Here is a 25,615-nt window from a genome sequence, read left to right on the forward strand (position 1 = left end):
TCTTGTTAAATATTAATTTGAAGTATGTGTACAAAAGTATAAATAAATTACACAATTCACATATTATCTAAAGGTCAGATAGTATTTTTTAAATATAGTAGACTCAGGCTGGATTTACAGTGCCGTATAATCCAGATTATCAATGTAGATAATCCACATCTGCTTTGAACTGGATTATATGAGTCTACACTGCCATATAATCCAGTTCAAAGCAGACACTCTAGATTTTATATGGCTGTGTAGATAGGGCCTCAGTTAACTGGCACCCATGGGGACTGGTAGATGGCAGATATATATATAGTTTCTGGTTACTTGAGAGTTACTATTAAAAATAGGCCTAACCAGTACTATATCCCATACGATATCATATCATAAACTCTGCTTCGACTTGATATTAATATTGAAATACAGTAATTAAAAGCAAATAACGAGAAATAAAGACAAGCTTAACACAATGTAACAGTTTTACAATATGCAGCTTTATGAATACAGTATTATTTCTTCAAAAATAAAATTGCCAGTTGCTTGAGGTCCAGTTAACTGAGGGCTGTTCTACACAGCCATATAACCCAGAATATCAAGGCAGATAATCCACAATATCTGTTTTGAACTGAGTTATCTGAGTCCACACTGTCATATAATCCAGCTGTGTGGAAGGGGCCTGAGAGTCTACTGCAGGGGTCCTCAAACTATGGCCCAGGGGCCAGATGCGGCCCTCAAAGGTCATTTACCCGGCCCCTCACTCAGGGTCAATCTAAGTCTGAAACGACTTGAAAGCACACAACAACAACAACAACAACAACAACAATCCTATCTTGTCAGCCAAAAGCAGGTCCACACTTCCCATTGAAATACTAATAAATTTATATTTGTTAAAATGCTACTTTCATTTTAATTGTTGTACTGTTTTAAGTGTTTTTTGCACTACAAATAAGATATGTGCATTGTGCATAGGAATTCATGGGGTTTTTTTTCAAATTATAATCCGGCCCTCCAACAGTTTGAGGGACTGTGACCTGGCCCTCTGTTTAAAAAGTTTGAGGATCCCTGGTCTACTGTATAGACCACAAAGTATTTGTTAAAAGCAAGGACAAAACCATATTACTGAACTGAGAGTAGATCTACACTGTCCTATCTCCCAGGATCTGGTCCCAAAATATTTACTTATCCCAGATTAACTGTAGGCTCAAATAATCAAAGCAGATAATTTGGGATCAGATCCTGGGATATAGGGTTAGAAGAGGCTTGAAGCTCAAAAATCAGGTTGAGTATAATTTGATAGTGGAAACAGTTCACCTATTGTGTTTACTAGAAGCTTTTGTCAGTTCTTGTAAAATAACTGACTGACAACTACTGTAATTGTTCATAGTGAAATCCTTCATATATCTGCTCAGCTGCAAAACCCTACTACAGCCCCTTCCATACAGCTGTATAAAACCCCAGATTATCTGCTTTGAACTGGGTTATATGGCAGTATGGACTCAGATAACCCAGTTCAAAGCAAATATTCTTTATCTTGATATTTTGGGTTATATGTTTGTGTGGAAGGTGTCCTCAACTTTGTTCTCCAGAATCCCCTGTTATCAAGAAACTGGACTCCCCTCCTGAAGTACAGACTCAATGCCCAACTCAAACCACTTCACCATGTAGCCTCCCACTCTATATCTGATCTCACACCATACTCTCACACTAGCAGCCTTGACTGTCAATTAATCCAGTTTTTATTTCTGTTCCACATGGGGAAAGATTTATGCAATACATTCTATAAGAATGTTACTAAGTGTTATCCAGTGCACTGTATAAAGATTATTTCTCAAAGAACATTTGGCCCTCTGTATCTACAGAGTTTAATCTATGGATTTAACTGTTCATGGCTTTAAAATATTTAAAATCTTGATTTTGCCTTACAGGACACCAATTTATTATGCTATAGTATGTAACAGAACTTGAGCATCCATGGATTTGGTATCTATGGGGGTCCTGGAACTAAACCCCAGCAGATAGTAAGGGGCCACTGTATTATCCAAATTGCTGGTTGCATGTAAAAGTGCAAAACACATAGTTTCAATTCATTCTCATTTACCTCTAATTTTCTCTGTATCAGAAATATTTTAGATACAGTATAGATGTTGCTGCAGAACCAGATTATATGGAACCAATATTGAGTTGTTTAATGCATTTGCTAATGTATTGTAAGACCACTAAGGACCCTTCCACACAGCTTAATAAAATCCCACATTCTCTGCATTGAACTGGAATATATGGCGGTGTGGATTCAGAGAACCCAGTTCAAAGCACATATTGTGAGATTTTCTGCCTTGATATTCTGAATTATATGGCTGTATGGAAGGGCCATACACACAGAAAGAAGGCACCTGGCAGGCTGAAACCTTCCCCTGATAATTCACTCCTTAAAATACACATAATGAAAGTGAAATAATGTTTCACAAACCCATAAGAAGAAGGTCTATGTAAAGACACAAGCCCTGTATAGGAGGATACTAAATATCAAGCATAAAAAAGAGAGAGAGACAATAATTCTGCTTGATCCTTTGAACAAGGAACTAAGGTTGCACTTATTCTATCTTAAATATATTTTGATGACAGTAAACTACAATGAACATATGGAAGGGATTCACAGAAAAGACTACCAGAATCATAAAACAGAAAAAAATATCCTGCCCACCCCACATTGCATCAGGAGGCAGTGTATTCTTTCGAAGTTTGAACAAACCTGAGGAACAACTCACAGTTTGTTGCTGGTTTATTTTTTACTTCCTGGATTCTGAATTCTAAGTTTGGACATCAAAACAAACTTTATTTTATTAGTCTGTTTCAATGTTCCCAGAAGTCCCTGGTGGTGCAGTGGGTTAAACCACTGAGCTGCGGGACTTGCTGACCCAAAGGTTGGCAGTTCAAATCTGGGGAGCGGGTGAGCTCCCGCTGTTAGCCCCAGCTAGTGCCAACCTAGCAGTTTAAAAACATGCAAATGTGAGTAGATCAATAGGTACCACTCAGGTGGAAAGGTAATGGCGCTTCATGAAGTCATGCTGGCCACATGACCTAGGAAATGTCTACAGACAATGCTGACTCTTTGGCTTAGAAATGGATATGAGCACCAATCTCCAGAGCTGGACACGACTGGACTTAATGTCAGGAGAAAATCTTTACCCTTACCTTTTCATGTTCTCACTTGTAGTAGAAACAATCTGACAAGATACATCAGAACCCTGATTTTAAATGACAAAACAAGGTCCCCTAAATGTTCATATCAAGCAAACCCTGCCATTGTTAATGTAAGGCTCTTCAGCCATAACATCACACCACAGTCTTTTTCAAAATGAGCAGGGATGAACCTTAGTCTCAAGCTTTTCTAAGTGACACGTTTCAGATCCTAATTTTCAGTGCGCATAACCTGCCATTTCATCTAAACCAGAAGTCTAAACCAAGGTTTCAACTTGATTTGCTACAGCGATTTATGCAAAACTTAGTTTGCCAAGGCTGAGTGAAATGGCAGCACTATGGTTTGCCAGAAGCTGTGAACACACGTAGAAATGCAATGTTAAGTATGGCTTATGCTGAAAAGAGAAAACAGGGACCTGAACTAAATGTGGAATCCTTGCATTGTGTTCATGGATTTCAAAAAAGCCACAGAATTTTGCTTTGGGGAATACCAGAAAGTGCTATGGAAAACTGAATTGGGGAGGGCAGGATAACTGTAGTAGAATTACACAGGACTGTTAATGACAGACCAGGTCCTTGGCAAAATCATATGAAGGGTTGGTGGTGTGTGTGTTTGTGAAAGAGAAAGAGCAAGGGAGAGAGGGAAAGAAAGAGAAAGGGTAAAAGTGACATCACCTATCTGAATTTTTTTCACCTAATCTAACCAGATTCACCTAATCTTAGAAAATAACTGGAGGGAAAGAAAGCTATGGGAAAGTGGCCAAAATGTATGAAAGGTTAAGTTGGACTCAGGGGAGTTGGGTGGCTGTTGTGATATTGGGAAAGGGGTTTAGTGTGACTTTTAAACCTATCCCCAAAGTAGTTCAGGGCCCCTTCCCAGGCACGTAGCCAGGATTTTGATTCGGGGGGGGGGGAGCTGAGTTTGTTTCGGGGGGGGGGGGGGGCTGAGTGAGTGAAAGAGAGTCTACCCTAGCAAACCTTTTGTATCATTACCCCAATACCCCCATGCATATGGGATATATTGAGTATGGTGATCAGATCATGATATGAATAAACATAACAGTTTAAATAATGCACCAGTAAGGCCTTCTCGCAAACCACCATGAGAATTTGGGGGGGGGGGGGGGGGGCTGAAGCGAACCACCATGAGAATTTCGGGGGGGGGGTGGTTGTTTTGTTATGTTGTGTGTTGAGGCCTTGTCCTTTGTAAGCCGCATCAAGTCCTTCGGGAGATGCTAGCGGGGTACAAATAAAATTTAATAATAATAATGTAAAAAAGCCCCCCCCCCCCCCTGGCTACATGCCTGCCCCTTCCACACAGCTGTCTAAAATCCACATTAAACTGGATTATATGGCAGTGTGAACTCCGATAACTCAGTTCAAAGCAGATATTGTGGATTATCTGCTTTGATATTCTGGGTAACCTGGCTGTGTGGAAGAGCCCTGTGTTTTCATGGCAAGATTTGTTCAGAGAAGGTTTCCCTTTGTCTCCCTCTGAGGTTGAGAGAGTATGACTTACTCATGGTCACCCAGTAGGTTTCCATGGCCAACTGTGAATTTGAACCATGGTCTCAGAAGATATAGTTCAGCACTCAAACCACTGCATCATGCTGCTTCCTTAAAGTCATATACGTATGTGTTTTTAAAACATTTTGCCATGACGCATGCATAGAAATGCATTGTTTGCTATTCCATTCCAACAGTTCAGTGTAAACATATCAGAAATTTTTGAAAGATTCAGACCAGATTAACATTTTTCTACAATGGTGTCAACACATTTACATTTTGCACCAATTTCAATCTTTCTGAAAAGCTGAATTTGCTTCCCCCAGATGGAGTAAGACAAATTCATAGAGGAAAAGACTTCAGGAGGACTACAGGTTACCTGTAGGATCACAGACAGCCTCATTCTCAATGCCAATAGCTGGGGATTTGGAAAAACAGGGAGAGGAGTCCTGCCTTCAAATAATGCTTGTGGGATTTTCACATATATCTTGCTTTATTATTATTATTATTATTATTATTATTATTATTATTATTATTGTAAACACAAGTAGAGTAATACAAATCTCAATAGCCATTCCACATGGCTAAATAGAACAAATAGTGATTTTCCGCTTACTTTTCACTCAATTTAATATATCCTGTTTTTAACCTTATCAATTCCAGTTCCACACTTATCTACTAGGCTTGGTTCAGATGTAGGGGGCGCTGGTGGTTCAATTCTAAAGTCATTTCCAAAAGTCTCCAAAAAATTTCAAAACTTTCCGAAACTTCCGAAACTTCCGAATCACTTTGTTAATGACAGACATGCATGCGCAGTAGGAAAAAAAACAGCACTGGCACTGGGGAAAATTCAGGGGATTCTCCCTCCCTCATTTTTAAACCAATCCTGATGAAACTTGCTAAAATTGTAGAACACAAGGACCACTGTTAGCTCACCAAATTTCATAACCTTTGACTTCTCCATGGAGTTTTGGCGATTTTTCAAAGTTTTTACAAAAAACATTTTTAATAATAAAGAAAAGTTGTTCCTGGTTGGAAAGTGTTATTTCCTGTGTCATTGGATGGTCTTTATTTTGAAACTAGTTGTTCTACCCCAGAAATTTTGTTTATGTGGCACAAACTGTGCTAAATGGGTGGAGAACAGAAATCATAGTACAGTGTTCCCTCAATTATTGGGTGTTCCATTCCGCTATGAGTGCTGCCAGCTCCGCTTGCCCTCCCATGACTTGGAGTTCTTGTGCAGCTGCTCCTCCCGGCCCATCCCGATGGCACCTGTCTGCCTCCCTGGCCTCCGGCACCTCAGACCGCCAGCCACAAGAAGAGGAGGGAAAATGGAGAAGGAAAGAATTTCCAACTTCACTTTCCCTCTTCTCCTTCTCCCTCTCCCTTGGCTTGAGCTGGGCAAGGGAGACGAAGAGGAGGGAAAGTGGAGTTGGAAATTCTTTCCTTCTCCGCTTTCTCTCCTCTTCTTGTTCCTCACCCAGCACAAGCCGAGGGAGAGGGATAAGAAGAGGAGGGAAAGCAGAGAAGGAAGGAATAAAATAACCTTGGGAGACATCTGAACAATATGGAATATTACCCCCCCCCCCCAAAAAAAAAGGTAAATTGTTCAAATTTGGATTTGCCCTTTCCACCTTTTCTGCATGGTTCAAAACTGCTTCGGAAGTCAAAAGTTGGAAGATTTTTACAGCTATTTAGGCTCTTCCGAATGTACCTATCCAACCCCATTATCTACCACTTGTGTCTAACAGATTTTTTTCTCCTTTCCCTCCACCTTCGCCTCCCACCCACCGGGAACAGTTGCATCCTCAATTCAAGTATTATTTCAATTGATCAGTTATGAAGAGAATATGGTTAAATTCTTTATACCTTCTTTTTCCTTTTACTCTAGCTATCAGAATTCCCAATTCTGCTTGCAATGGCCTGTTGTGTATTTAATTCTCCACATGTATCTTGGTGGCACTTGTGGGATACAGGTTGTTCAACAGTGGGATCCCCTCTGAGATTATGTTGGCATAATATACAAAACTCTTATACTGAAATAGGAAAGAGAGCATAATTATTTCCAGTACAGTCAGTCCCCTACACTTGCAGATTTGACATTTGTGGATCTGATTATTAGTTATATGGTCTCTCTAGTAACCTTTACATCCTCTAATGCGATTCTGTAGTCACCTCTCCAAGAAGCTGACTATGGAGTAGTGCTGGAGGACATACAAACAACAATTCTGTAGGCATTTTAGGCCTGCAGAACTATTCTATCGTAAATGCCCAACAGAAGTTGATTATAGAATTACAATGAAGGACATAGAAATGTTTTCCAGATTTAAAAGAATGTTATTCATAGACTTTTCACTTTTGAGAGTGTCTTGCATCCCTAAACCAAGTGGATGTGGAGGGCTGACTATAGTTCTCTTGATTTCTTACTTAGCTAAGAGGAAGAAAACTAGCAGCATTCCTATATTAAACAGCAATGCAATACTGGGGGACCATCTACACTGCCATATAAAATCCAGATTATCTGCTTTGAACTGGATTACATGGCAGTGTAGACTCATATAATCCAGTTCAAAGCAGATAATGAGGATTACCTGCTTTCATAATATTGATTATATACCAGTGTTTAAAGTACCAATTTATCTGCTTTGACAATCTGGATTATATGGCAGAGTAGATCCATCCTAAGTAGTTAGAACAACAATGTATAGCTACTGAAATCCTATAGGAATCACACATATAATGCAGTTGTGATAAATACTTCAGGTCTGCATACAATCAACCATCTATATCCACAGCTTTTTAAATTAAAAAATGAAATCTTGATTTTGCCATTTTATTTACGGGGCATCATTTAACTGTGTCGCTTTCTATTATGGGATTTGAGCATTCACAGATTTTGGCATCTATGGGACGCGAAGGAACTGCTGTACTATATTTTTTATCTTTTATGCATTTTCCCTAAGAAGTAAAGTTAGCTTGAGATCAGAGGAAGAAATGTCAGTATCTAGATTTGTAACAAAATAAATTGTCAAAGGATTCATTTGTGCCAGGACTCAGCCGTTACTTAAAAAGACAACACATCTCAATAAACTGCCTGTCTTTCACAAAGGAGCAGCTGTAGCAAGCTTGTAGGCAACTACCCCTTTGGGATTAGTAATTTTAGATCTATTAATACTACTTATGGGTATCCTTGCTCTCCAACACCTTTTTTTCTCAAAAGCGGTTAGCACATCATGTACTTGAGAGGAAAAAATGTAACATAACGCTATGAAGCTTTGTCCTGAAGAAAGTCTCATTGTGCATAAATCTGAGGTCACTGCAAAATGGGGGAGTTACTCAAACTTACAGGATCTTGCTAATCAGTGGTTTATTGTACAGAAAACAGAACACTTCACAAGATTAGTTGATATTACATCCTTGTGTACAGCTCCAAGGCTTCCATGAGCCACCCTCACGGTGGAACTGAGGTGGGGGGGGGGGCTTTCTGCTCTGCCAGTACTGAACCAGATTAGATCCTCTTCTGCACACAGATAATACGAGGATATGTTATATATTAATCCTGCATTTTATTGCATGGGCGCATGCATATTCTTGGCAGCTATTGGAAAATTCCACCTTCAATAAACACAGGTTTATGGTCATCAACATGATCATCAAGTTTGCAGATGACACCACCATGGGAGGGATAGCTAATACTCCAGAAGACAGGAGCAGAATTCAAAACGATCTTAACAGATTAGAGAGATGATTGGCCAAAAACTAACGAAATGAAGTTCAACAGGGACAAATGCAAGATACTCCACTTAGGCAGAACACAATGAAATGCAAAGATACAGAATGAGGGATGCCTGGCTCAACATCAGGACATGTGAAAAAGATATTGGAGTCCTTGTGGACAACAAGTGTAAACATGAGCCAACAATGTCATATGGTGGCAAAAAAAGCCATTGGGATTTCGGTCTGCATAAATAGGAGTCTAGTGTCTATATCCAGGGAAGTCATGCTATCCCTCTATTCTGCCTTGATCAGAACACACCTGGAATCACACTGAGTCCAGTTGTAACAGATATGTTGGCAAGCTGGAGTGAGTCCAGAGGGCGACCAAAATGATCAAGGGTCTGGAGAACAAGCCCCATGAGGAACAGCTTAAAGAGCTGGGCATGCTTTCCCTGCAGAAGGGAAGGATGAGAGTAGACATGATGGCCAAGTATAAATATGTGAAGGGAAGTCATAGGGGGGAGGGAGCAGACTTGATTTCTGCTGCCCTGGAGACTAGGATACGGAACAATGGTTTCAAACTACAGGAAAGGAGATTCTACCTGAACATGAGGAAGAACTTCCTGTGAGAGATGTTCAGCAGTGGAACTCTCTGCCCCAGACTGTAGTGGAGGCCCCTTATTTGGAGGCTTTTAAACAGAGACTGGATGGCCATCTGTAGGGGGTGCTTTGAATGCAATTTTCCTGCTTCTTGGCAGGAGGCTGGACAAGGTCCCTTCCCAGCCCACAAGGTCTCTTCCAACTCTATGATTCTAGATCTGAAGAAAAAAGTGAACCTAACAGTTCAAAAACATGCAAATGTGAGTAGCTCAATAGGTACTGCTCCGGTGGGAAGGTAACAGCGCTTCATGAAGTCATGCTGATCACATAACCTTGGAGGTGTCCAGGGACAACACTGGCTCTTCAGCTTAGAAATGGAGATGAGCACAAATCCACAGAGTCGGACATGTCTGGACTTAATGTCAGGGGAAAAGCTTTACCTTTACTATCAGCTGTGTGGAAGGGGCCTTAGTAAATGACATTTATAACCCAGGAACAAAAATCATGTTACATATTGTTATACAGGGTGAGGCAGCATAACATCCTTTTTTAAAATGTGCCCCATTCAGTCAGTTGAAAATATAGCGGAACGCTAGTGGTCTCATTCGAGAGACGGGAGTATAAACTTTTGTCCTGACACAGTTCAGTCGCCATCACGTGTTGGCACAGTGAGAAGCATGCTTTTGCTGTTGAGGCCTACTTTTCGAGCGGATTTGGAGTGGCCGGCCCGCTCTCCAGATCTGGCCGCTTGTGATTTTTTCTATGGGTTTTTTTGAAATCCCATGTTTATGTGAACTGTCCAAGGACCCTACAAGATTTGAAGACCAACATCCAGGAAGAAATTGCTATGCTGGCAAGAGTCATGACAAACGCCAGAAATTGGTTTACTCAGTGTATGGAGAATGGGGGACGTCACCTACCTAATTTTGATCTTCAAAACTACATAAAACAAAACTTTAGGTATGCATCTACATTATAAAAAAAATCTGATTCATATAATGGGTTTTATTATGTTTTGAAAAAAAAGGAAGTTATGCTGCCTCGCCCTGTATATATGAACAGTCCCCTATGGAATAAAGATCTTCATAACCATTTATGGATCCACCACCAAGATTCTGAAAGACAATAATACTTGGGTGATCATACATGAGATGTTGGGATAGAATGATGGGCAAGCAGGGCAGCATTGTGACCAAAAGCATGCTGTGAACATCTCTCTAAGTACTGTATCTCACTGTCTTCCAGGATCTTGTAACAAAATAAGGGTTGTTACAGTGAACCACCATTAATGTACGATGTTACTGTGTTGCAATGCTGTTGCCTTTCATTGTGGTCTCACTTGTTATGTCTCAGAGGATGAAGCTGGAATTAATTAGTTGCAAAAGGTGTTTACTGCAAGGTCCCCTGCGGTTGCTACGTTTGGAGCACTCCCCAGATCCTTTTAAGCAAGTGGCCCCAACTCACATTGTTGCAATGGAATGTGCATAAGACTAGCCATAAAAATGCAGAGGGATACTATTTCCTGCACCCCTCCTTCCAGCTTTCTACGGAGTTTGCTGAGACTTTCTTCCAACTCCACGAAAAAGATCTGACTTCTGAACAAACAGACATGGGGCCCTCAACATGCAAATTATTTCCAAGGAAAGGTCAAAGGAAAGCTCTTGTCATAAATCAACCCACAGATGGTTTCCCCAGAGCTTTCTGCTTCAGGATTGGTCACGTCAGTATGAAATCATGTCAGACATGGCAAACTAGGCTCCAAGGACTTAACACAGAAAATCCAGACAGGACAGGAAACTCCTGGACATGTCTACCTGGCAGTGGTACCAATGAGAGAAGTCACCGAGGGCAGATGTCCAGCTTTCTTCCTCAGCTAAAGGAGAAGAAGAGTCCACCAATTCTCACATTCTGGAGACAGGCAATACAGTACAACCTCTATATCTGTGGATCACAGTTTCATTTATCCATAGCCCCTTTTCTAAAAGCGCATCTACACTGTAGAACTAATCCAGTTTGAATGAACAGAGAGATAGGGCGGAATATAAATTAAGTTTTATAATAATAATAATAATAATAATAATAATAATAATAATAGCGGGATATTTCCAAGGAATTTATATAAACCTCACTACCTTTGAGGATGCTTGCCATAGATGCAGGTGAAACGTCAGGAGAGAATGCCTCTAGAACATGGCCATATAGCCTGAAAAAATGTACAACAACCGTATAAATATATAATTAACATTATTTGCCAATTGCAACATTCACACCTCAAGGAGACAAGAGTTTTTTCTCCCACCCAGGACATTCCACAGATATATAAACCTTACTTGCCTAGTTTTCAACAGACCTCACAACCTCTGAGGATGCCTGCCATAGATGTGGGTGAAACATCAGGAGAGAATGCTTCTGGAACATGGCCATACAATCCTGAAAACTTACAGTAGCCCAGTGATTCTGGCCATGAAAGCCTTTGACAACACAAAGATTTATTACTATTATTGTTATTATTATTATTTGAAACACAACAAGATGAGTCCATAGAAGACAAGATCACTCTGCTGGCTGTTGTATTAGATCACACGTAGGACACTTCCCAAGTGTCTAGAACTGTGTGATGTATCGGCGAATAATGCGTGCAGATCCAAGTAAGGTGGCTTTCTGCAGCTAGCAGATGGTAATTTTGTCAGCGCTGATTCTGTTTAAGTGCAGGCCAAGGTCTTTAGGCACTGCACACAGTGTGCTGATCACCACTGGGACCGCCTTTACTGGCTTGTGCCAGAGTCTTTGTTATTATTATTATTATTGACACAAAAACACAGTATGCCACAGCAAATGAGATATATATGCTCGATGTTGTTGTTGTTGTTATTATTATTATTATCTGCCCTTCTGTGCTTCACCAGACAACAAACCTCAGGATTCCATAGCCTTAAGTTTAGTAGTTACTGTGGTGTCAAACTCCATTAATTTGACAGTGTGCCCTGAGTTCTTCAACACAATTCTATTGTCTCCTTGGACTAGAAGTCCTTCACTTTGACAGTGTTTGCAATTATACGCAGTATAACAGATCCACGCAAAGTTGTGGAAAACATCCCCAAGTGGATGTCGAGACAGCACTATAATAAAACAGCTCATTACTATGAAATACCGAGACAGACAGACACAGGAAATAAATGACATTTTCCACTAATGAAATACAGCGGTGGAAAAAATGACCTGAATAAAGAATATTTTAAATGTGGGTTGTAGGTTTTTTCGGGCTGTATGGCCATGGTCTAGAGGCATTCTTTCCTGACATTTTGCCTGCATCTATGGCAAGCATCCTCAGAGGTAGTGAGGTCTGTTGGAACTAGGAAAAAGGGTTTATATATCTGTGGAATGACCAGGGTGGGACAAAGGACTCTTCTCTGCTGGAGCTAGGTGTGAATGTTTCAACTGACCAACTTGACTAGCATATAATGGCCTGACAGTGCCTAGAGCAAACTTTTGTTGAGAGGTGATTAGATGTCCTTGTTTATTTATTTATTTATTTATTTACTGCGCTTATATACCGCAATTCTCAGCCCTTTAAGGGCGACTCATTGCGGTGTTTCCTCTCTGTTGTTATGCTGTTGTAATTTTAGAGTTTTTTAATACTGGTAGCCAGATTTTGTTCATTTTCATGTTTTTCTCCATCTAATTACATCTCAACAAAAGTTTGCTCTGTCAGGCCATTATATGCTAATCAAGGTGGTCAGTTGAAGCATTCACACCTAGCTCCAGCAGACAAGAGTCCTTTGTCCCACCCTGGTCATTCCACAGATATATAAACCCTTTTTCCTAGTTCCAACAGACCTCACTACCTCTGAGGATGCTTGCCATAGATGCAGGCGAAACGTCAGGAGAGAATGCCTCTAGACCATGGCCATACAACCCGGAAAAACCTACAACAACCCAGTGATTCCGGCCATGAAAGCCTTCAACAATACAATATTTTAAATATTGGGGAGGAAAGTTAGTAATGTCTCAAGAATCCTAGAGTTGGAAGAGACCTCCTGGGCCATCCAGTCCAACCCCTTGCCAGGAAGCAGGATAACTGCATTCAAAGCACCCCCGACAGATGGCCATCTGCTTAAAAGCCTCCAAAGAAAGAGCCTCCACCACCAAGAAATAATGCATTCCTGGCTCTTAGGTTTTAGCTGAGAGTGAAGACCCCTCCAAACAGTCATATAACCCAGAAAATCAAGGCAGAAAATCTCACAATATCTGCTTTGAACTGGGTTATCTGAGGTAACCCAGGTGGTCAGTTGAAACATTCACACCTAGCTCCAGCAGACAAGAGTCCTTTGTCCCACCCTGGTCATTCCCCAGATATATAAACCCTTTTTCCTAGTTCCAACAGACCTCACTACCTCTGAGTATGTGGGATTTTATTTAGCTGTGTGGAAGGGGTCTGAGAAAAAGTTGCCCCAAGAAACATCTGTTCCTGGAAGTGGCAATCAAACCAAGAAGAGGAGAAAGGGGAAGCTGAGAGTGCTCCTGAGCAGGTGCAGAGAGCTGTGGAAAAAGCAAAGGGTTTGGGGAAAGGATCTGGGCTGCCAATGTGGCAAATTGCTCTCTTTTGTTTTTGTTTTCGGAATGGAAAGGCTTTCGAGGGGGCAAGGAGCCCACCCACCCACGACTGGGAAAAGGGGGGGGGGCTTGCTTTTGTGTAAAAATAACCAACGTGGCTCCCAGGCTGTGCCTGAAAGACACAATAGCAAAGAGAAGGGAGTCCAATGCTTTGCATGGACCTCGGCTTGCGCCCACCGCCGCCCGCGCTCTTCCTCCTCCCTTAGTTTTGGAAACAAAAGACTCCCCCCCCCCTTCTCTTTGAATGGGAGATCCGCCTTACGTGGGGACCGCGCGGGCTCTGGGGCTGCTCCCACTCGCATCCGGGGAGGCGCCAGAGGCTCTCCATCCTCTCCACCCGGCTCTGGCGGTGCTGCATCCTTCCCTTGTGGGCTTCAGGAGCGGTGTGGCGGCGGCGCCTCCATGGGTCCCCTTTCTCCACCTTAAGCCCGGCCCCCTCCCAAAGTCATTTTACAAACACAGATCTGACTCATTCGTGGACTCCTCCTGCGTAGCAACCGGCTTCTCCGCTTCAATCGCTTTCCCAGATGGAGAAGAGAATCACAGACTCAGAGGATCACTGAGGTGGAAGAGACCTCCTGGGCCATCCAGTCCAACCCTCTGCTAAGAAGCAGGACAATCACATTCAAAGAACCCCCGACAGATGGCCATCCAGCCTCTGCTTAGAAGCCTCATAAGAAGGAGCCTCCAGCACACCCCGGGCCAGAGAGTTCCACTGCTGAACAGCTCTCCTCACAATTAGGAAGTTCGGTGATAGTATGATAGCTGGGTCCAGAAGCTCCGAGCATTATAGCGAAGCCACAAAGGCGACTGTGAATAAGGGAAGAGAGGGGTCGGAGTGAGAGCGGGGAGAAGGAAGGAATGGAGGGTCAGGGCAAAGTTTAGGGTTTGGGCTACAGTTAGGGTAAGGGTTGGGGGTAACGGTAAGGGTAAGGCAGGCATGTAGCCAGGGGGGGGGGGCTATTGGGGCTTTAGCCCCCCCCCCCGAAATTCTCATGGTGGTCTGCGAGAAGGCCTTACTGATACATTATTTAAACTGTTATGTTTATTCATATCATGATCTGATCACCATGCTCAATATATCCCATATGTATTGGGGCAACAATACAAAAGGTTTGCTAGGGTAGACCCTCTTTCACTCAGACTAACCCCCCCCCCCCCCGAATCAAACTCAGCCCCCCCCCCAATCAAAATCCTGGCTACCAGCCTGGGGTAAGGTTTAAGGTTAGGGTTTCATTCACCATTAAAGAACTCTTACATTCCTTCTATAATATCTGTCTGCAGCCTGGCTTACATTAGCAAAGTCTCTTTTGCACAAACAAAGGAGCAATGCAGCATCTCTGTAAGGCTCAGAGCTTCCAGACCCAGCTATCATACTATTACCAGAAGTTTTTTCTAATGTTCAGGTGGAATCCCCTTTCCTGTAGTTTGAAGCTATTTTCCACGTCCTAGTTTCCAGGGTAGCAGGAAACAAGCCTGCTCTCTCCTCCCTATGACATCCCTTCACATATTAATACATGGCTCAGTAATAGTATGATAGCTGGGTCCGGAAGCTCTAAGCATTACGGAGATGCTGCATCGCTCCTTCGAGAGGGAGTGGTGTTTGTGCAAGAGTGATTTAGCTAATGTAATCCAGGCCAGAGACAGATAATATAGAAGGAACATAAGAATTTTTTAATGGTGAAACCCTAACCCTTACCCTAACCCTGAACTGTAACATAAGCCTAAGCCTAACCCCTTACCCAAACCCTTATCCTAACCGTAAACCAAACCCTAAACCTTACCCTAACCCTAAACCGTACCCTAAACGTAACCCCTTTCCCAAACCAAAAACCCTAAGCCTTACCCTTACCATAACCCTAAACCATATCCTAAACGTAACCCCTAACCCTAACTCTTACCCTAACCCTGAACCAAACCCTTATCCTAAACCTTACCCAAACCCTAAACCTTACCCTAACCCTAAACCGTACCCTAAACTTAACCCCTAACCCTTACCCTAACCCTGAACCATACTGTAAGCCTAAGCCTAACCCCTTACCCAAACCCTTATCCTAACCCTTACGCAAACCCTAAACCTTATCCTAAACGTAACCCCTAACCCTTACCCTAACCGTCCTCTCCTTTCTATCCTTCCTTCGCTCTCCCCGTTCTCACTCCACCCCCCTTCCCTTATTCACAGTCACCTTTGCGGCATCTCCGTAAAGCTCGGAGCTTCTGGACCCAGCTATCATACGATCACCCATGGCTCTCATCATGTCTTCCCTCAGCCTTCCCTTCTGCAGGGAAATTATGCCCAGCTCTTTAAGCCGCTACTCATAGGGCTTGTTCTCCAAACCTTTGATCATTTTAGTCGCCCTCATCTGGACACATTCCAGCTTGTCAACATCTCTCTTAAATTGCGGTACCTAGAATTGGACACAGTGTGATTCCAGGTGTGGTCTGACCAAGGCAGAATAGAGGGGTAGCATGACTTCCTTGGGTCTCTAGGTACTAGATTCCTATTTATGCAGCCCCCCTGCTAAGAAGCAGGAAAACGCATTCAAAGCACCCCAACAGATGGCCATCCAGCCTCTGCTTAAAAGCCTCCAAAGAAGGAGCCTCCAGCACACTCCAGGGCAGAGAGCTCCACTGCTGAACAGCTCTCCTTACAGTTAGAAAGTTCTTCCTAACGTTCAGGTGGAATCTCTTTTCCTGTAGTTCGAAGCCATTGTTCCACGTCCTAATCTCCAGGGCAGCGGAAAACAAGCTTTCCCCCTTCTCCCTATGACTTCCCTTCACAAAATTATACATGGACTTCATTATATAGATTATATATAATCATATTTGGATAATATATATGTTGCTTGTAGCATTATAGAGGACGCATACTGCTTAGCAAACACTTCATCACAGGAACTGTGGTCTTCAAGGAAGATCAGGGTTGGAAATGTTGCAAGAATATGTTGTATGTTGTAAATACACACACAATGTTATTTTTCTGTTTGGTTATATTTTTTGTATTTCTGGTCTGTGACCAATATAAATAGAGCAATGGATCCAGCCTGCAGGAAATGGATTCCACCTAAACATTAGGAAGAACTTCCACTGGTTTCCAACTGTTGGTCCTCTAGATATTTTGGACTTCAGCTCCCACAATTCCTAACTGCTTGTAAGATGCTGAGATTTCTGGGAGTTGGAGTCCAAAACAACTAGAGAACCAAAGGTTGGAACCACTGGTATAAGCTGTTCAATAGTGGAAGTGTATGGTGGAGTCTCCTTCTTGGGAGATTTTAAAACAGAGGATCCTGGTGGTCTCTTCCAACTTACTATGACTCTATGATTGATCCCAGCACAGTGCCTGATGGGTGATGATTTTCCTGAATGTAGACATAGTGACCTGTCGGCAAGAATGGGACACTCCAAGCATGACTGAATAGATAGGACATAAACCTTGGAGAGCTGCAAGCTGAATGTGGAGTTGGCATCATTGCATGACACACTGTGACTGTCTTACCATGCTACATTGCTGTACAGATGCTAACATAACTATAGAAGACTGAGGAGGTGAGTACCCTCAACTTTATGACCATTGAAAGTGTCAAAAAGCCCACCTGCCTATATATATCAATTGTGCCTTGCCAAAAACTATTGAAGTTTTTCTCCAGGTAGCTTCCTTACCTTCTTCTCCTTATTGTTCTTACTGTTGCTGCTGCGGCTATTGCTGTGGTTAACTTTATTTATGAGCTGCCTTTACTCCTAAAGGGGGACTCAAGGTGGCTTATACGTTCAAAATACAGCAGCTAAAACATTCAAAGAATTAGATTTATTCACATCAAAAACAATTTACATGAGACAACTAAAATGAAAAGCACATTAAATGGTGCTATACCTATTTAAAAATCTCTCTTTGATTGTCAGACCCCTTCTACACTGCCATATAAAATCCAGATTACCTGCTTTGAACTGGATCATTTGTCAGTGTAGACTCATATAATCCAGTTGAAAGCAAATAATGTGGATTACCTGCTTTTATAAAGTGAAGGTAAAGGTTTCTCTGATATTAAGTCTAGTCATGTCCAACTCCGGGGTTGGTGCTCATCTTCAATTCTAAGCTGAAGAGCCGGAATTGTCCATAGACACCTCGAAGGTCATGTGGCCAGCATGACTGCATGGAGCACAGTTACCTTCCCGCAGAAGTGGTACTTTTTGGTTTACTCACACTTGCATGTTTACAAACTGCTAGGTTGGCAGAAGCTGGACCCAACACCGGGAGTTTGCCTTGATCCCCGGATTCGAACTGCCAACCTTTCAGTCAGCAAGTTCATCTGCTCAGTAGTTTAACTTGCTATGGTGCCAGAAGGCCTACCTGCTTTGATAATTTGGGTTATATGGTAGTGTAAAGGGTCCTGAATAAACCTATTTAGTCCTATGCTACATAAAGTTGGGGAATGATCTGGAGTTTGGCCCAAACTCTGGAACAGGCCTACACTTTTCGACAGTGTGGATAGCATGACCTAGGTCCAGTGCAGACAGGAATACTGTCCATATGGTCTTCTGCTGCCAGTCTGCTTTCTGTGAACTCATCAGCCCAGGGAAAAGAGAACCGATTGGCTTTGTGTCACTGATGCTACGACTGCAGAGCTCCTGGAGATCCTATCTGTCACAGTTTCCCTATGCTAACATCAGCAGAGGTGCCCATGTAACCAAGGAGAAGAATGGGCAGCGCAGCAATAGCAACAAGAAGAGGTGACAGTACAGCAGTGCAGGACCAGTTTCCACTTGGCTGGACTGTGTAAACTCTCTCCCACCACTACCATGGGATGAGGATGGAATTTGTGGCTGTCTCCGGATCTGGTTTGGAGCATTAGTCTTCTGGACTGGCGGTAGATTAAGCAGCCAGTGTAGATAAGCTCTAAATGAAAATTCATTTAGCTAATTATTGCTGTCGGGGTGATTTGTAAATCCAGGAATGTGCCAGATGAGTCATTTATATGGCATTTTCCTCCTCTTTTGCGAGGATACAGAACTTTTGAATCAAATATTTAACACTCTCATGAAAAGTCCTATAGGTTTTGCTCTCATTTAACAATCCTTGATTTTTCTCAACCTGCACCTGCTTGATACAGAACCTAAGTTCCCGAGCATAGCTATTATTATCCAATTTTTGTTGGAAAGGGGTAATTTAATAGATGCTCTGAACTAGTAGAAAAATACAGCAGTGCTGTTCTATGATTACGGCTGTAGTTTGATGGAACAACACACAAGAGGTATAATGTGGCACTGGTCAGCATCCACCTTTCCAACAATCTGAGTGCTAAAAACAAAGAGATAAACACAGTCAACTATCATTTAGGTTATATTTACTACCTCATCACACTACTGGAGCCCCCAGTGGCACAGTGGGTTAAACCCCTGTGCCGGCAGGACTGAAGACCGACAGGTTGCAGATTCAAATCCAGGGAGAGTGTGGATGAGCTCCCTCTATCAGCTCCAGTTCCTCATATGGGGACATGAGGATGGTAACACATCAAAACATCCAGGCGTCCACTGGGCAACGTCCTTGCAGATGGCCAATTCTCTCACACCAGAAGTTTCTCAAGTCGCTCCTGACACGACACGACTGAGGCCTAGGACCTCTTTGGCTGAGCAGTTTAAAGTCCCCTCCCTAAACTACAAACCCCAACACTCTGCAGGAGACAGCAACCAGATTTAAAGTAGATCCATGCTCTAGTGCAGTGGTTCTCAACCTGTGGGTCCCCAGGTGTTTTGGCCTACAACTCCCAGAAATCCCAGTCAGTTTACCAGCTGTTAGGATTTCTGGGAGTTGAAGGCCAAAAACATCTGGGGACCCCAGATGTTTTTGGCCTTCAACCAAAAACACTACACTAGAGCAGCTCATCACACTGCTCTAGTGTGCTGAGCTCCATAATTTATACATGAATATTTGAATATAGTACAGCCTCTGTATCCACAGGAGATATGTTCCCAGTGTTTGAAAGGAAATTGAAAACCCTTGATGGTAGAAAGAAACCTCTATTGAAATGAAGGACCACTGGACTAAGACTACTATAGACCACGCATAGGCAAGCTTTATAACTTGGGGGCCACATGGCAGGCTGGAGTGGAGTGGGTGGGCTGGGAGGGAGGGTGTTCTTTCCAAGTCCCCACCCTGCCCTTTCCTCCCCTTTCTCTTCTCTTTGTAGGCAGAAAGTGAAGGAAAGACAGGAAACGGTTGGATCCCAAAAGGGTTGGCCTTGGTCAGGATGAGATGGTGGATGGGAGAGGAAAAAGTGTATCCATTAGACCCCATATTGCCTACTTCTGATATGTAATCCTAGAATCCTAGCATTGGAGGAAACCCCCAAGGGCCATCCAGTCCAAGCCCCTGCCATGCAAGAAGGCACAATCAAAGCACTCCCGATAGACAGCCTCTGTGGAAAAGCCTCCAGAGAAGGAGACTCCACCACACTATGGGGCAGCCTATGCCACTCTCCAACAGCTCTTATTCTCAGGAAGTTCTTTTCAGTCGAATCTCTTTCCCAGCCATTTGAAACCATTGCTCCCTTGTGCCCTGGTCTCTAGAGCAGCAGAAAGCCAGTTTTCCATTTCCTCCTCAATGGGACAGCCTTTTATATCTTGAAACATGATTCTCATGTTCCCCCTCTACCTTTTCTTCTCCCAGCTAAACATTCCAGGAAAGCAGGAAGGAAAAAGAGAAAGAAGGAAAGGGGGGAATGAGGGAGGAAGAAAAGGATGAAAGGAAGGAGGGAAGGGAGGGAGAAAAAAAAAAGGGAAGGAAGGAATTACAAAAGGGAAGGAAGGAAGGAAGGAAGGAAGGAAGGAAGGAAGGAAGGAAGGAAGGAAGGAAGGAAGGGTAAAGAGAGAGGGAAGGAGGGAGGAAAGAGGGAATGAACGAAGGAAGAAAGGGTGGAAGGGAAGGAAGGAGGGAGGGAGGGAGAAAGAGGGAGGTAAGGAAGGGAGGGAGGGAAGGAGGAAGGAAAGAGAGAAGGAAGGAAGGATAGAATAGTGTGAGAGAAGAGGGCCTGAGAAAACAGCCCAAGGGCCCGCATCTGGCCCCTGGGCCTGGGCTTGCCCATACCTGCTATAGAATCATGCTGGAGAAAATGCCCAGAGATGCCTTATTTTCTCAGATGTGTAGAAATGAAATCACGATACCTCTCCCATGGATATTGAGGTCATACTGCCCAGTATTTGTAATCAATAATGCCGATCCTTATTTAACTCAGTTTCTATGCTAGTCAACAAATGTACATGTATGAATTTCTAGAGAGATCAAAGGCTTGCTTCTGTGGAAAAGGTTATCTTCAACAGACTGATCCTCTAGGAATTTACACTCTCTGCAGAGCTGGTTTGGGTATCTACTTGATTTGGTAAACATTTTGTCCTTAGTGATAATTCTAGGAAATTAGAATTTTTTTCTCTTTTGGTTTAGGATGGCCTTTGAAATGAATTCATGCTTATATCAACCTCTGCAACAATAGTTTTTAGTGCCATATAACAACCCATCATTTTTTTTTCATGTGTTTCATGTACATTTTAATGATGCACCGAAACTCATTGGAAGAGGATTATGGTTCCTTGCACAATCAACTGATTAAGTAAAATTACTGTTCCTATCTACTGAACTAAGTGTAGGAATTTTGTTAAGAGAAGCTGATTTGGCAGCTTCTATTACCAAGCTTAATAGTCTTAAGGTACAATTGGTCTACAACTCCTTAAATGACATTCCTCCCTGTGTGAAACAGAAGCTCCCTCCTGTTTGGAAATTATTAGACCTCAGTTCTATCATCATATGTGGGTTCTTTTTGCTCAGATTAATGAAAGGAAGGACAGCATGCAAACAGTCTTGTATCACCTTAGAAACACAAGCAAACAAAAGTTGTAGCATAAGTTTTTGTAGGCTAAGTCTACCTCCTCAGATGACGTATCACAGAAAAGCTTCATTTCCTTGTGCTCTTCGAGGAGGGTGGGGATGTGACCTTCAAAGAGTCCTCAGTCCTTAAGTTGGTGATTCAAGGCCAGAAAGTCCTTCTTCTTGTGTCTGAATGCTTACTTACTTTACTTACTTACTTAGGCGATCCCTCATTGTCTGAGTAGGATAGTCTTCCAAGATCAGTGTACTGGCGGTGGGTCCATAGGTGACTGTGGAGCCCTATTCTTGATCTGCATCTTCTCCCGCAATGAGGGCATTGGTTTCCAGGTGAAAGGTGGTCCTAGTTGGGGTTGGCTTGATGCACCTTCCTCTTGGCACATTTCTCTCTTTCATCCTCCATTCGTGCCTCTTCAAATTCTGCAGCACTGCTGGTCACAGCTGACCTCCAGCTGGAGCGCTCAAGGGCCAGGGCTTCTCAGTTCTCAGTGTCTATGCCAGAGTTTTTAAGGTTGGCTTTGAGCTCATCTTTAAATCTCTTTTCCTGTCCACCAACATTCCATTTTCCAAAATGTCTGGGTGCACAACCCAATGAATTAACACTTGTGAACTGACCTGTTATTTGTTGTCAAAGGTTTTCATGGCCAGAATTACTGGGTTGCTGTGAGTTTTCCGGGCTGTATGGCTATGTTCCAGAAGCATTCTCTCCTGACATTTCACCCACATCTATGGTACGCATCTTCAGAGATTGTGAGGTCTCAAAATCTCTGAGGACTCCTGCCATAGATGTGGGTGAAACATCGGGAGAGAATGCTTCTGGAACATGGCCATACAGCTTGGAAAACTCACAGCAACTCAGTGACCTGTTCTTTCCCTTTCTGGAAGACTTGGTAATGCTATTATATTCCTGGGACGAAAAGGAAGGGGAAGCATGTGCGTGCACACACACTCACACACTCTCAAATGAGATAAATACTTCAGTTTATCTTCTGCTTGCCTCGATATCACACAATCAGCATGAGTTGCAGCTGTTGGTTTATACAGTACAGCCATGTAAAGTGGGGCAGCATTGAAGAAGCAGATGATGTGACATTTTGAAAAAGTTGTCCTTTTTATATTATTCCTGAGTCAAAGAGAAAATAAAAGAACAAGAAGGAATGAAAGGCAAATCCTCTCTTTGCATTTTCATGCTCAGGACCCTTCTGATGTAACAATCTTATGATCCGTGACTTTGAAAACGAAGAGATTTGCTGCTGAAACGTCAAACCGCTAAGGCAGAAAACTGTGTGTGACCTTTTGACTTCCTCTACAGTCTGATATAGATCTTTGCTTTGGGAAAAGATGGGGGAAAGTGAGTGCTTCTTTACTTAATGGGGTCAGAAAGGGTGTCACATGCCTCCACTGACTAGGGCAGAACTTGGAACACCCGTTTTTCTTGTTTGCAGCTCTACCACTTTTGTTCCTCCTTTCTCATTCGACATTGTTTGCGAGATTTCTCTCTTGGAGGCACTGTGTCCACCCTTTTTACCCCACCGAAGCCCAGAAGGCATTGGTAATAAACGAACCATGCATATTGGGGAATGTATTTATTTACCTTATTTATATCCTGCCTTTCTAAACCCCGAGGGAGACTCAAGGCAGCTTACAATCCCACCTCCACGGTGCCTTAAAACATACAACATCAGTTAAAATATAAGTAAAAAATTGAAACATACTAAGCATAATAAAAATACATTTCAATTAAACACGTCATCCAGAATCGTAGTCTAAAGGCCAATCTATAGTTAAATTGCATATATTCCATACTAACATTCCTGCACTGCTCTATTTTTCAATTGCCTGCCCCCAGAGCCAGGTTTTGACTCTCTTTCTAAACACTAAGATGGAAGGGGCTGCCCTGATATCGCTAGGGAGGGAGTTCCACAACCGAGGGGCCACCACTATGAAGGCCCTGTTTCTCATCTCCACCAACCAATCTTGCGAAGAAGATCATCTGGAGAGGCCCTGCTCTCGATCCCACCATCATCGCAAATGCGACTGGTATTTATTTATTTATCGTGTCAGGAGCAACCAGACATTTGTATTATATTTTTAACAAAACAAACAAACAGACAGACAAAACACAAAGTTTGCAAGCTTGGTAGTTGATTAAATGTCCTTTGACCAGTATCTGGCCACTTGGAGTGCCTCTGGTGTTGCCGCAAGAAGGTCCTCCATTGTGCATGTGGCAGGGCTCAGGTTGCATTGCAGCAGGTGGTCAGTGGTTTGCTCTTCTCCACAATCGCATGTCGTGGATTCCACTTTGTAGCCCCATTTCTTAAGATTGGCTCTGCGTCTCGTGGTGCCAGAATGAAGTCTGTTCAGCGCCTTCCAAGTCACCCAGTTTTCTGTGTGCCCAGGGGGGAGTCTCTCATTTGGTATCAGCCATTGATTGAGGTTCTGGGTTTGAGCCTGCCACTTTTGGACTCTCGCTTGCTGGGGTGTTCCAGTAAGTGTCTCTGTAGATCTTTGAAAACTATTTCTTGATTTAAGTCATTGATGTGTTGGCTGATACCCAAGCAAACGCGACTGGTGGGAGCAAAGGACAAGGCATTCTCAGCAGTGGTTCCCCCTGTAGAACGCTCTCCCCAGCGACATCAGATTGGCCACCTCCCTCCTGTCTTTTAGAAGGAAATTCAAGACCTGGTTGTAGGACCAAGTGTTCGATCAGTGAGCAGCAAGTGAAAGAAGATTTTAACAACTTATGGCAATGATTTGACCTGGACTGGTTTTTGGATTTTGATTTTTAATAGGCGTGTGTTAATCAATTGTTTTAATTACTGTTTTAGTATCTTTTAATATTTTTAATGTACTGATGGTTGATTGATTGTTGATTGTATTGTCGAAGGCTTTCATGGCCGGAATCCATGGGTTGTTGTAGATTTTTCCGGGCTATATGGCCATGTTCTGGAGGCAATTTTTCTCCTGACGTTTCACCTGCATCTATGGCAAGCATCTTCAGAGGTGACCTTCATGACCTCATTACCTCTGAGGATGCTTGCCATAGATGCAGGCGAAAAGTCAGGAGAAAAATTGCCTCCAGAATATGGCCATATAGCCTGGAAAAACCTACAACAACCCATGATTGTTGATTGTTTATGTTGATGGCACTGTATGGTGCTTTTGTGAGGCTGCCCTGAGTCCCCCTTCGGGGGTGAGAAGGGCAGGATATAAATATAGGAAATAAATAAATAAGGTGGGACCAGGAGCAGGGCCTTTCCAGACAATCTTAATCTCCCAGATGGTTCATAGGGGCTGGGCCTGAACAATTTAGGGTTTTATAGGCTAAAGTCAGCACTTTGAATTGTGTTCGGTAGTAGATTGGCAGCCAGTGGAGCTGATGCAACGGGGGTGGGGGTGGGGTGGGGTGGGGTGTTATGGTCCCTGTACGCCGCTCCGGTGAGCAGCCTGGCTGCTGCCCATTGGACCAATTGTAGCTACTGAGCAGTCTTCAAAGGCAACCCTATGTAGATCGTGTCCAGGATGTCATTGACCACCTGCTGCAATGCAACCTGAGCCCTGCCACATGCACAATGGAGGACCTTCTTGCAGCAATACCAGAAGCACTCCAAGTGGCCAGATACTGGTCAAAGGACATTTAATCAACTACCAAACTCACAAATTTTGTATTTTGTCTGTTTGTTTGCTTTGTTCTGTTAGAAATGTAATATGATTTGACTGGTTGTCCTGATACGACAAATAAATAAATCCAGGATGTAACCAGAGCATGGACCACCATAGCCACCATATTCAGTCCTCAGAGGACAAAGTATGCAATGGAGATAGTTTGAGGTATGATATGTTCAGATGAACTGTATCAAAGTTCCCAGTCTCACGTAGCTCTGAAACCATGCTTAGTATCAGTTACTTTGTTCTGTGCTTTCTAGCCATTTCCTGATCATGATACCCTAAGGCAAATCTGTCATAGAGTTTTCTTGGAAAGATTTATTCAGAGGGTTTTTTTTTGCTTCTGTCACTGATGAGTTTAACTCACCCAAGATCACTCAGGGAGTTTCCATGGCTGAGTGGGTATTTACAATCTGCTCTCATGTTTGACTCACAAACAATACTTTTTCTCCATGT

General features: G+C 42.8%; 1 protein-coding gene across 1 annotated transcript in view; it reads right to left on the reverse strand.

The window, feature by feature from the left end:
* The window catches only part of GNE (glucosamine (UDP-N-acetyl)-2-epimerase/N-acetylmannosamine kinase), a 51,674-nt gene extending 37,625 nt beyond the window's left edge, over positions 1-14,049 (reverse strand). Inside the window, exon 1 of the mRNA XM_060763729.2 lies at positions 13,883-14,049. Within this exon, the coding sequence (XP_060619712.2) occupies positions 13,883-13,978 (96 nt within the window). The 5' untranslated portion in view covers positions 13,979-14,049. The remainder of the gene's footprint in view (positions 1-13,882) is intronic.
* Between the last annotated feature and the right edge of the window lie 11,566 nt (positions 14,050-25,615).

This window comes from Anolis sagrei, chromosome 2 (genome assembly GCF_037176765.1).
Source record: "Anolis sagrei isolate rAnoSag1 chromosome 2, rAnoSag1.mat, whole genome shotgun sequence".
In the NCBI taxonomy this organism is placed as follows: Eukaryota; Metazoa; Chordata; class Lepidosauria; order Squamata; family Dactyloidae; genus Anolis; species Anolis sagrei.